Source organism: Eublepharis macularius, chromosome 5, assembly GCF_028583425.1.
Source record: "Eublepharis macularius isolate TG4126 chromosome 5, MPM_Emac_v1.0, whole genome shotgun sequence".
NCBI classification, from domain to species: domain Eukaryota; kingdom Metazoa; phylum Chordata; class Lepidosauria; order Squamata; family Eublepharidae; genus Eublepharis; species Eublepharis macularius.
The window spans coordinates 87332548-87344571 of record NC_072794.1 but is presented as its reverse complement, the minus strand read 5'-3'; the positions used below and the strand labels follow the sequence as shown (position 1 = coordinate 87344571).

The 12024-nt window shown below is 40.3% G+C and overlaps 1 protein-coding gene across 4 annotated transcripts in view; it reads left to right on the top strand.

The window, feature by feature from the left end:
* OSBPL9 (oxysterol binding protein like 9) overlaps positions 1-12024 on the top strand; it is a 163625-nt gene that overhangs the window by 96680 nt on the left and 54921 nt on the right. For all 4 annotated transcript variants that reach the window (XM_054979827.1, XM_054979826.1, XM_054979829.1 and 1 more), the window contains 2 exons: positions 3600-3629; positions 5813-5863. In XM_054979827.1, coding sequence (XP_054835802.1) covers positions 3600-3629; positions 5813-5863 — 81 coding nt within the window. The remainder of the gene's footprint in view (positions 1-3599; positions 3630-5812; positions 5864-12024) is intronic.

Sequence of the window (12024 nt, the reverse complement as noted above, 5' to 3'; positions counted from 1 at the left end):
AGTTTGGCTCATTAAGGAGTGTTAAATTCAATCTAAACAACCATGTCCATGACACATAAGAGAACACTCTATAAGGGCTCAATTTACCTTGTCAGTCTTCAACTTGGGCATTCTAGTGGATTTGTGTAAGATGGCCGCCTGGTTTACACCATCCACATTCATCAAGCATTATGTCGTTGATGTAGACTCCAGAAGGGATGCAGTGCAGCTGTTGGCAAGACTATCCTGATGAGTCTCACTCTCTTCCTTTAAAGAGCGTCATGCCCACCTCCTGGGTAAGTTAGCCTGCTCATCTCCCCTGTGGGACTGCACAGAAGACATAACAATGAAAACAGGGTTGCTCTTACCTGTAATTGTTGTTCATTAAGTGGTCTTCTGTACAGCTACACATCCCTCTCTTCTTCTCTGCTTTGCGCTCTTTTTTTGTGCTTGATTAATCAAGTTTATTATAATACAAGATCAGTTCTGGAAAGTTGGCAATCATGGAAATAAGAACAAAAAAGGATGAAATAAAAATAAAATAAAAAATAGGGAGGACTCATGCTATGCAACAAGCACAGAGTAGTGAACACAGATTATTGGCGTGGGGGAGAGATAATACAAAGAAATAAAGTTATTGAGCGTCAGTCAGCTGCTTGCATATCCCACAGGCCCAAAGGCAAAATTTAGCAACTTTATTGGTTATCTCCTGGGAAGAGCCTGCAAGAAGGGGGAAGTGTAAAGTTGTTCAAATCTTCCTGGTAAAGTTGACAAAATTTGAGCTATATATTGAGATTAGGTGTCATTGTAGAATGAGCAGTATAGCAGAACGTGTTCAGTAGAGTCTATTTTCCCTGTATGGCATGGGTGGAGCTATTGAGGGAGTGAAACATGATGGTATCTGCCTTCCAGGAAGACTGAAGGTAGAATGTTGAAGTGTGCAGGCGTAGAAAGTCTCCAATATTTGGGAATCTCAAAGGATGTAAAATAATCTGCTGGTTGGAACCATTTAGTATAGTACAAAGTAATTGGATATTTCTGTATCTGTGCCCTATCGGATTGTAGGGCGTGATCCCAGAGCCGCTATTTAATTGTTTCTTTTGCTTTTTGGTACCCAAGATGCAATAAAACTTGGGGGGGAAAGCCATACTCCTGGAGTTTCCCCTTGATTGCTTTTTGCCAGGTTGAATGGTGGCTATCAATAAGGATCACGGATAATAAAACCACTAGATTGAAGATGAGTTTTAATGAATTGGTGGATGCATATAGCCACATATGAGTCTCCAAGAAGATCAGTCCAGTCTCTAGTCTAAGAAGGGCATTCAGGATACACCATGGGACTCCAAGAAGTTTTCACAGGAGCTTGAATAGTACCGCTTCCACTGAGCACCTTTCTTTGTATATACAAAGCTCAGAACCATATAAGAGCTGAAATACAATCTTTCCTTGGAAGACCTTGATTGCTGCAGGGATAATGGAGGCTCCTTTTGTGAAAGTAGAATCTTAAATGGCAGAGGATGCTTTATGGGCAGTCTCTGCAGCATGCAATGCCTGAGCTCTCCAATGTCCAGACGACTGGAAGACCATTCCAAGATATTTAAAGATTTTTATTTGTTCAGTGTTGTGACCCTCTACTTGCCATCTATGAATTCAATGTTTTTTTTGGTAAAGATACAATCTTTTTGTTTTTTGGTAGTTTATCCTTTACAATGTATATGATGAAGGGACAGAGTGCTCTCCTGAGGCCCAGTTGTGAATAAGATAAGATGACAGTATCATCTGCATATAATAAGGCAGGAATCGTTTTGTAAGCAAGGTTTGGAGAATGTAAGCGTAGATGTTGCACCAAGGAGTTAATATTTATTTATTTATTTATTTATTTATTTATTTATTTATTCAATTTATATACCGCCCATCCCAGGGGCTCTGGGCGGTGAACAGTTAAAATTGATAAAAACAAAAACTAAAATCAATATACAAATAATAAAACAAATTAACAAGGTGCAGTGGTGGGGAGAACCTTCCCCACCCCAAAGGTGGGAGGCCGACATGGCACCGCCCCCTTCAATCACCAAACGCCTGGCGGAACAGCTCTGTCTTACAGGCCCGGCGGAACGATAATATGTCCCGCTGGGCCCGGGTTTCCATTGACAGAGCGTTCCACCAGGCTGGGGCCAGGACTGAAAAAGCCCTGGCCCTGGTTGAAGCCAGGCGGGCTTCCTTAGGGCCGGGGACCACAAGTAAATATTTATTCGCTGATCGGAGCGATCTCCGGGGAACGTACAGGGAGAGGCGGTCCCGAAGATATGCCAGTCCCAACCCACTCAGGGCTTTAAAGGTAAGAACCAACACTTTGAACCTGATTCGGAATTCAACTGGAAGCCAGTGCAGCTGGCGCAGGACAGGTGTGATGTGTGACTGGTAAGGTATACCAGTCAGGACCCGTGCCGCCGCATTCTGGACCAGTTGTAGTTTCCGGATCAGGCCCAGGGGTAGCCCAGCGTAGAGTGAGTTACAGTAATCTAGCCTGGAGGTGACCGTTGCATGGATCACTGTAGCCAGGTCCTGGGGCGTCAGGTAGGGGGCAAGTTGCCTGATCTGACGAAGATGGAAAAATGCAGACTTGGCAACCGCCGTGACCTGGGCCTCCATCGATAGGGAGGCATCCAGGAACACACCCAGACTCTTTACCACTGGCAAAGTTGCCAGTGGTGTCCCATCCAGGGCAGGGAGCTGGATCCCAACATCTGGCAGCCCCCGTCCCAGCTGCAGGACCTCCGTCTTCACTGGGTTCAATTTCAGCCTGCTCTGAGGAGTTAATATAGGAGTTAAAACATAGAGGGGTCAGGATACAATTCTGCTTAACTTCTTTATCAAGTGGGGTCCTATTGGACAGATGGCCTTGAGGACTGCATCTTACTTTTAGGAAGTTTCTGTCATGCAGTGAACAAATAAGTGCAAGTGCAAGACTGTTTTCTTTGTAGTAGACCAGTTAGATGTTTGTCAGGCACAAAGATGGTATGGCATTCTCCAGGAGCTTTGAGTCAGGCATGCAGTTGAATCTGATCTTTCCTGCATGAACAAGACTCACGACTGCCTTTCTTTTTGTAAACATCTGTACAATGTCACATGCAGGTAAAAGAATGTACTGTCCTAGCCAACTCTTAAAATGCAAAGACCATTCAGGAAAATTAGTTGTTCTAGATTTTCCGGGCTGTATGGCCGTGGTCTTGGCGTCATAGTTCCTGACGTTTCGCCAGCAGCTGTGACTGGCATCTTCAGAAGTGTAGCATCGAAAGACAGAGATCTCTCAGTGTTAATGTGTGGAGAAGATGTTAGCAGGTAATTTATATCTAATCAGGAAGGTGGGTTTGGACTGAGTCATCCTGTAAGAGTTTCCCAGGGTGTAGAAAGCCTCTGAAGATGCTAGTCACAGCTGCTGGCGAAACATCAGGAACTACAATGCCAAGACCATGGCCATACAGCCCGGAAAATCTACAACAACTAACGTTCTCTGGCCGTGAAAGCCTTTGACAATATATCATTCAGGAAAATGTTATAACTTGTACACTACTATGTCTAGTTGTTACATTGTCAGTAATTGTTGTGTTTTTTTGCAGAAAATCGAAAACCTCAAAGAAACAACCAGTGTAAGTGTGTGTTTTATTACTGTGCATTTAAAACATTTCAGTCATGGATTGTTTGGTGTTAAAACTCGTGACTGACTTTATTTTACTGGCAGGCCATTTTGAATGGTATGATGAAGGGATGTTCACACAAACAGGTCCCAAAGTGACTGGTTAACAAATGTGGATGCCTTGCATCTTCATTACACTATCTACAATGGAGTGGGGGGGCGGGGGCAGATAGACTGGATCACATAAGTACCATGGTTCCTAAAGGCTTTATCTCCTCTAGAATCAAATACAATTTGTCAAGGTCAGGTTTAGCCCTCCTTTCATTTTCCTGTACCTTATGATTCTTATGAAGTTAAACTTACCATGTAGTATTCTTTCAAAATATCATATTCAAGTGAGGACACGTAGATGTTTAGTGGTAACTTGTTTATCAGCCACATCCGTGAAAGCTGGCACTTTAATTGCTTGACTTCTTTACTTGTCTTTCTGTTGTATAGATCAGTCTGTGGGCATCTTTGGACATCACACAAGGGAATGGGTGCAACCACAAAATGGCTGCCAGGGGAGGTGGGGCCAATCACAAAATTTCAGGAAGTGAGATTATGCAGAATTTTGATAGTAAGTTTTCAGCATTTCAGGCAGAAGCTCTCCTTAATGGGATACTTTTTAAAATTAACAGACTGTTTAAAAACATTTTCTTCTGTACATGTGAAATAACTATATGTATTGAACTAGCTAAGAAATTCTCATATGGTGGTATCTGTCTATGTTGCAGGCATCTAACACACTTAAGGAAAAGGAAAAAATGTTGCTTCTCTCGGCTATCCCTTTAAATGAGCCTTTCTCTCATGAGTCCAGCCATTTATAACAAGCACTGTTATTTGTAAGAATGACAGTTGGTTCTGAAGGGCTCATGAGAGCCCCTTGCATATGTGTACAGTAAAAGATTCTAGCCAGATTTTTACGGGAGAAAGTGAACAAAATTTGATGTAGTGAGGTACTTCCACCTGAATTATAAAAATATGTTAAAACTGAGAAGATCTGATGACTTCAATAGACATTTCAGTAAGGCATATTAAGCATTTTAGCTGTGTAGCCCAATTGGGTTTGGTCAGAACCAAGTCTCATTGTGTTTTTGGAATATCAGTCTATTATTTCTTCGGGAAAAGTACTTTACATAAAGCCATTGTTATACCATAAACATAAAAAATTACCTGGCCCCACACTTGGGAGCCAGGAAAGGTGCTGGCAGGTGCCATGGTGCCCGTGGTCACTATGTTGGGGACCCCTAGTTTAGGCTGTATATTTGTTTGCATATATCATGCACTTCCTCAGTTAAGACAGCTGTATGATTTAAGATGTATTTTGTTACGCGCTCCTTCTCCCCCCCCCCAATGATTCCCAATTTTTCATAGACCTATGCTTAAAATGTGCCTCTTGGGTGTATAATCTTCCATTACGTCACCTGCAAGGTGTTGCGCTCTGCAAACAAGCAACTTCTGGTGGTCCCTGGCCTGAAGGACTTCCATCTGGCCTCAACCAGGGCCAGGACTTTTTCTGCCCTGGCCCCAGCCTGATGGAACGCTGTCCCACTGGAGATCTGGGCCCTGCGGGACCTGTTACAGTTCCGCAAGGCCTGTAAAACGGAGATGTTCTGCCAGGCCTTTGGCTGAATGCCAGCGGGTGTCTTCCTTCTAAGACCACCACTTTTTCTGGGGCTGCCCTCTGCCATCTGTTATGCCCATATACGGACTCCCAAATATTTTTTTAAATAGCCTGCGCCTGGACTATTTTAATAACTTTTAAAAGATTATTACTGATTTTATGGTTTTGTGATTTTAATGTATTTTATGAATGTTGTCAGCTGCCCTGAGCCCATTTGTGGGGAGGGCAGGGTATAAAGCAAATCAAATAAATAAATAAAACATCCTTTCCCTGTCTGTATGATATTTGGCGCAAAATCATTGTGCCATTAAAACAAATGACAAAAAACAATTTTAAAAAATCTACTTTGCATCATCATTCACTTGCCCAAATAGAGTTTCAGTTGCATGATTATAAATTAGACTCCTTTGACAGATACCTAGTGAAAAGTAACAACCAATCTCAGTAACTTTTGTATTAACATTTTATTTTTATAAGCAGTGGAAATGTTCATGCAGAGATAACAACATATTTGTTTTTATCCCCCACAGAGCATGGTCGAGTCAATAAAACATTGCATTGTGTTGCTGCAGATTGCTAAAGTAAGTCTCTCTGAAATGAAAATCCAGTAGAATGTTTGGACAGTATAATATTAAACTGTTAGAGTAAATTGCTTTGAGGCACTGGTCTCCAGTCTTTTTCAGCCATCGGCCACCTTTGGAATTCTGGCACAGGGTGGTGGGCACCAACACAAAATGCTTGCTGCAGGAGGCAGAGCCAACCAAAAAATGTAAGGAAGTGAGGTCATGCATAACTCTTAATAGTTAACCATTTAACATTTCAGTCAGAAGCTGTGTTGTTTAATAGGATGCCTTTTAAAATAAATATATTTTGTTAAAATATTGTCTTGCATTCACACAGCTTAGCTTCAGTCACGCTATAAAGATCCTTGTGCTGTGGTAGCAGCTGCTGCTGAAGCAACTTTTCAAAAATCTGCACAGCCCATCAGATCGCCAGTGGCCAGTCAGAAACCCTACTGGGCAAAAAGCCCACCTGGCCCAACCTACTTTCTAAAAACAGTTGATTGGCACCAGGAAATGTGTTAGCAGGTGCCATGGCACCCATGGGCACCACATTGGGGACCGCTGTACTATGCTATTGTAGTGTGGCTGTGTTAAAACAGTCAAAACATCTAAGAAATGGATGTATAGGTTTATACAGTTATAAAAGTTTCTTTCCCATTGCTTCCCACGGGTGATTGCTAATGAACAAATGTTGATTTTGTTTCTAATTGAAAATTTTCATTTCACTTGAATAACTAACTTTTCCAAGAATTTCAAAGAATTTTATAGGGGTGGTTCCAACCAGCTTTTCTACTTATGAAAAAAGGAGGAGGGGGGGTCTCCTTCGACCCTAGAATGCTGTGCTAGAGATCATGGGATCTGCATGGACAAAAGTTATGTTGGACAGGGACTATAATATGGAGGGGAATTGGGTGAGATGTAAAATAAAAAGGCTGGCTGGATCCAACTCATTGTACTTTGTCTGGTAGCGTTGGTATATTTGGTCATCCTGCCCCTCTTTATATTAAACGTAATGAATATTCTGACCCTTCAACAGTGTTGTCAATAGGCATAATAAGTGTTGAAACAGATGATGCAGTGTTGAAAATACTACAATCTTCTACCATTCTTGTTTTGAAAATGCAAGTGAACAGATTTTTGTCAACAATATCTATGTCGGTTTCCAATTGTCTTCAATATCTGTGTAGGTTCTCAAAACTATCCTGAATAGTGGATTTTGAAAAAGAATTACTTTTGATGCCTTAAACATTCGTATGCCTTGTCTATCTTGTGGAGAGTCTAAGTGACAGGAGAAAGAAACAAATGTTAATGTTTATCATTTTCATGAATCATTTATAGAAAACAGCTGAATAGGTTATAATGAATAGTGATCTTGAAACTTGACAGTGCTGTCCTAATAAATAGATGATTGTGTCAAAAAGGTTTATCTTTTAGTAGAGCTCCTCAGGGCAAAAAGAGTTGATATAATGGGGTGCTCATTGGCATGAGATAAGAGATTATATATGCATGTTTGAAACACTTAATCTCTAATATAGATTTATCTGTAACATACCACTCTGAAACTTTGCATTGATTTTTCTAACCAAAGAAGGCCTAGTGATGAATAGCATATAGTACTGAAGTTTCTGCAATGTTCTGCAATGCTGCACATTTTAAAAACAAGCATTCTTGTGTTTTGTTGGGGACTATCATACCATTCAATATATGTAATTCTCAGTGTGGCCCCATCTGTAGATACTTAAATCCAGAGATTGGAACTATGGACAGATAAGATAGATCTACAAATTGGAGAAAAGGCCCAGGTTGCAGCTGAAATCTAAAAAGAAAGATTCCATGCCTTGAAACCGCACTAGATGACTTTAGACCAGTCACAGACTCTCAGCCTCAACTACCTCACATGGTTGTTGTGAGGATAAAGTGGAGATGAGGAGAATGATGAATCTGGGGTCCCCATTTGGGAGAATTTGGGTCCCCATTAAGGAGAAAGGCAAGACCATTTATGAACTAAGCAATAAATATAGCTGAAGATGGGGCAGATAAAATGTACGATGGTTCATGGGTGGAAAGGAGAAAAGCAAGGAAACTTAAGGATACAGGACTTGTTAGGAAGAGAGAAGGAAGAAATGATGTGGGGAGAGAAGTACAGGGGGAAGTGAGTCCTTGCAGGTTTCCCATTGTGTAACTGGGACCAGCTCAGCCAGAATCATGCAACTGGGCCTGGACAAGTGACTGGCACTGTGCAATTCAGACAGTTTTCCTGAGGAGAGGCTGTCAGAGGAAGGGAATGAGGGAAAGGTGAAGACCAAGGGGCAGATAAAGTTGGGAAAGTTGAGACTTTTTGAGGGGCTTTCAGGGAAGGGAAAGATGAAATGAGGGGGGAGTGAGATGCCCCGACAAATCATTGCAGACACATCCTGCTTGTAAAATCCTAATCTTTAACAGAATCGTGGAACTTCTATATGTTATCCAAAAAGCAAGCCCCACGGGGATTGCTACTGTAGCACATCATTCTCAGATTTTTCTCTGAACCCCACCTTTCTCCTCAGCGGGGACCCAACATTATTCTTAATTCTTCACAACAAATCTGTGAGGTAGGTTACACTGAGTATGACTAGCCCAAGGTCACCCAGCAGTCTTCCATGGCAGAGTGGGGATTGAACCCTGGGGTCGTAGATCCTATTCCAACACTCTAACCATTTACTCCACAGTGGCCCTGTGTATCATAGTGGGGCTTCCATTGATGCAAGAGTAGGGGAGGAAATGTTTTACTACTTTTCCCCTGTTAAACAATGGAAGATCTGTATTCTTTGGTACTGGAGAAGAATACAGCCAAGCTAAAAAATAGTTATAAATAAAAGTAATGTCCTTGTAATGGGAGGAAACTGTTACAGAAATGAGCAGAAGTATTGCTGGTACTTAAAAGAGGTATGGTTTTATTTTTAAAGGCATATGTGAGTGCTCCTGCTCTCATGTTCTAAAGAATAAATCAGAAAATGACATGGAAGATTTCTCATCTGTTACATAACACTATCCAGTATCAGCTTGTGACATAAACAAAGCTACATTCTGCACTTCACAATTGAGATTTTGTGTAATGTTCATATAACAAATACCTATAAATATGATTTTATTTTGGGTTGGATCCATCTATTAGTCAACAGAAGGATCCAATAGAAGAGCTATCCTACACTGTTAAATGGTTGTTGTGGATTTTCCGGGCTGTATCGCTGTGGTTTTGGCATTGTAGTTCCTGACATTTCGCCAGCAGCTGTGACTGGCATCTTCAGAGGTGTAGCACCGAAAGACAGAGATCTCTCAGTGTCAAACTGTGGAGAAAATGTTAGCAGGTAATTTATATCTACTCAGGAAGGTGGGTTTGGGTTGCGTCATCCTGTAAGAGTTTCCCAGGGTGTGAAATGCTAATGGAACTCTTGCAGGATGATGCAACCCAAACCCACCTTCCTGAGTAGATATGAATTACCTGCTAACATTTTCTCCACCGTTTGACACTGAGAGATCTCTGTCTTTCGGTGCTACACCTCTGAAGATGCCAGTCACAGCTGCTGGCGAAACGTCAGGAACTACAACACCAAGACCATGGCGATACAGCCCGAAAAATCCACAACAACCATCGTTCTTCGGCTGTGAAAGCCTTCAACAATATACACTGTTAAAGTTGATTGCTAGGGACATTAGACTCCAGATTACTGCAATACCAGGACTTCTCAGCCATTGTGCCAAAACTGTAGAACTCTCTCTCCAGAGAGAGTCATCTGTTCCCTTCTGTTGCCATCTTTTGCAAGTGAGTGAAGATTTCTGTTTACTGCTCCCTTCGCTATCCTTCCCTTTTGCCTTATGTTCTAATAATAGTGTTCATATATTTTTGTGTATTTTAGCTTTATTTTAATTGTTTCAATGATGTGTATGTATTTTTTTGATATTAATGGTCTTTAAGATGTGATTTTATTATGTATGCATTTAAGTTGTTAGCCACCTTGGTGACCCTGATGAAAGGGCAGAAAGTCAGGGTATAAATTTTGTTAATATAATAATATGGACTAACTGCTATGCAGCTCGAGGGGCTGCATTGTGAAGGGGGAAGAGGACAAAATTGCTCTTAGCCCATGCAGCTCTTTTTTATTCAGTGTAGCCCCCAAATTGCATGGCCAGCAGTTGGCCATGAGTCCTGTCATCCTGGGAATCAACTTTCCCAGAAAACAGAATGGGGAAACACAGGAAATAGCAACCATCTTTTTATGCAGTGAATGCTGGATACAGCCTTTATCATGTTTCATACAATTTTCATTTTTAAAATTTGGAAAACAAGAACTTGATTGGGGTTATGCACATTTTGTATATCAGCAGCCAAGCTTGGCAAATTTCCAAGAAAAGGAAGGTGACATAATTTAATGGTAGAGCCCATGCTTTTCAGAAGGCCCCAGGCTCTCACTTCTTACAATACCTGATAAAAGAGTGGAAAATACTGCTGCTTAGATTAGGAAAATCAAGTGCTAGGGTAAACATTACTTGGCTGCATGAACTGGCTTGTGATATTAATCTGTGTAAGACTGCTTCTTATTCTAGATAGCTATTTTTATCAGTATTTTATTCAAAATTTTGAATTGACTATTATATAACAGAGTAGTTATTTCTTAGGCTTCGTTCCCATTCTGGTTTATCTACTCATTAAGCTGTGAAAAAGATTGAAAGTAACAGAAGGAATAGGCAAAAGGGAAGGAGGAGGGGATGAAAATTGTTTTGTCCTCAACTGTTATCTGATCAGTATTCCCTTAGTTTGGTCTTCTACCCTTAGAGGGGATAGAATGTGAGACCTGTAATATTAGGCTGGGCCCAGAAGCACAGCATTCAGTGGATTATGATAAATGTTTTGTAAAGAAATGAAAATAATATTGCAGAATTTGTCTAAACAGAACATCCACATTGAAGGAGGAGGGGCGGGCTGTCATCTGGTGCCTTGAGCTCTCATTTAGTAAAAAGATTCACCTTTAAAAAGTAGGAAATACAGGTGTACAACCGACCCATTCTCTCTCTCTGATAACTCATCTTAGGGAGAATGGTTGAATCTTAAAATTCATAACATGCATCTGATATAAATTTATTTGCTATTTGTGTTAATATAAAAATAGAGAAGGTTTAGTGTTATAAAAGTTGGTTGTTAAGTGGTATGAAAGTTAACTACGTTGGGATCGGGGGAGAGGGGAAGAGGGAGGTGTTTCTCTTTATAACTTAATGAAATTATTACAAATCATTGATATAAACATTATATAAAACAGAACTTAACAGATAGTGTAGTAGTTTATATTGAGAGTATAGCTAGAAAGTGGGTATAAGGGGGGAGGGGAGATAGAAGCTAAAGGGGGAAACTGACATAATTTTAAATTGGACTTCTGATTATCAACTAAATATATATTTACGGATCTCTATTGATTTAAAATGCAGCAAGGTATAATTAATGAATTGTGTAGTAAGTGGGAGGTAATACTAACACACAGTAAAGAAACATCTGATTTCTATAAGGGGGAGGGGTTGGGTAAGCGAGTCACTTCTAATTAGATTTAAGTACACGAGAATGTTCATTTGATAGGATATCAAATTTTGTTAAGTACTTAGATTCTGACAAAAGACTGACTACATAACTAATAGCATCTTGAGGCTGATACAAAAAAGTGGGAAAGAGAGAGGGAGATACAAGTATTAATCTGCTATTTTCTCATTAAACCACTAGGTAGAATCATAACACAAGCTTTTACACATTTCATAAGTAGTCCAAACTACACTAGTGGCCAAAATTGTGGAAACCTTTTGGAAAAAGTGTATTTTTGAGGTTTGATGGCTCATAACACCACTTTATTTTGGAGTAATACCATAAAATTATATATCAGTGGAAAAATAATTTAATCAAGAATGTAATGCAATAACTTTCATGAAGGACATTTTTTTAGAACAGTAGGTATAAAGAAGAAAATTGAAACACGTAGAAAAAATTAGTTATACAGCAATTCTTACCATGTCAGTTAATACTTAGTTGGGTAACCTTTTGCTTTAATTACGGCCTTACAACGCCTTCCCATGGAATGAACCAAGTTTTTTAGTTCTGCAGCTGTTATAATGTGAAACCACGATGGAGTTATTGCTTCTATTAATGGCGTTTTATTGCT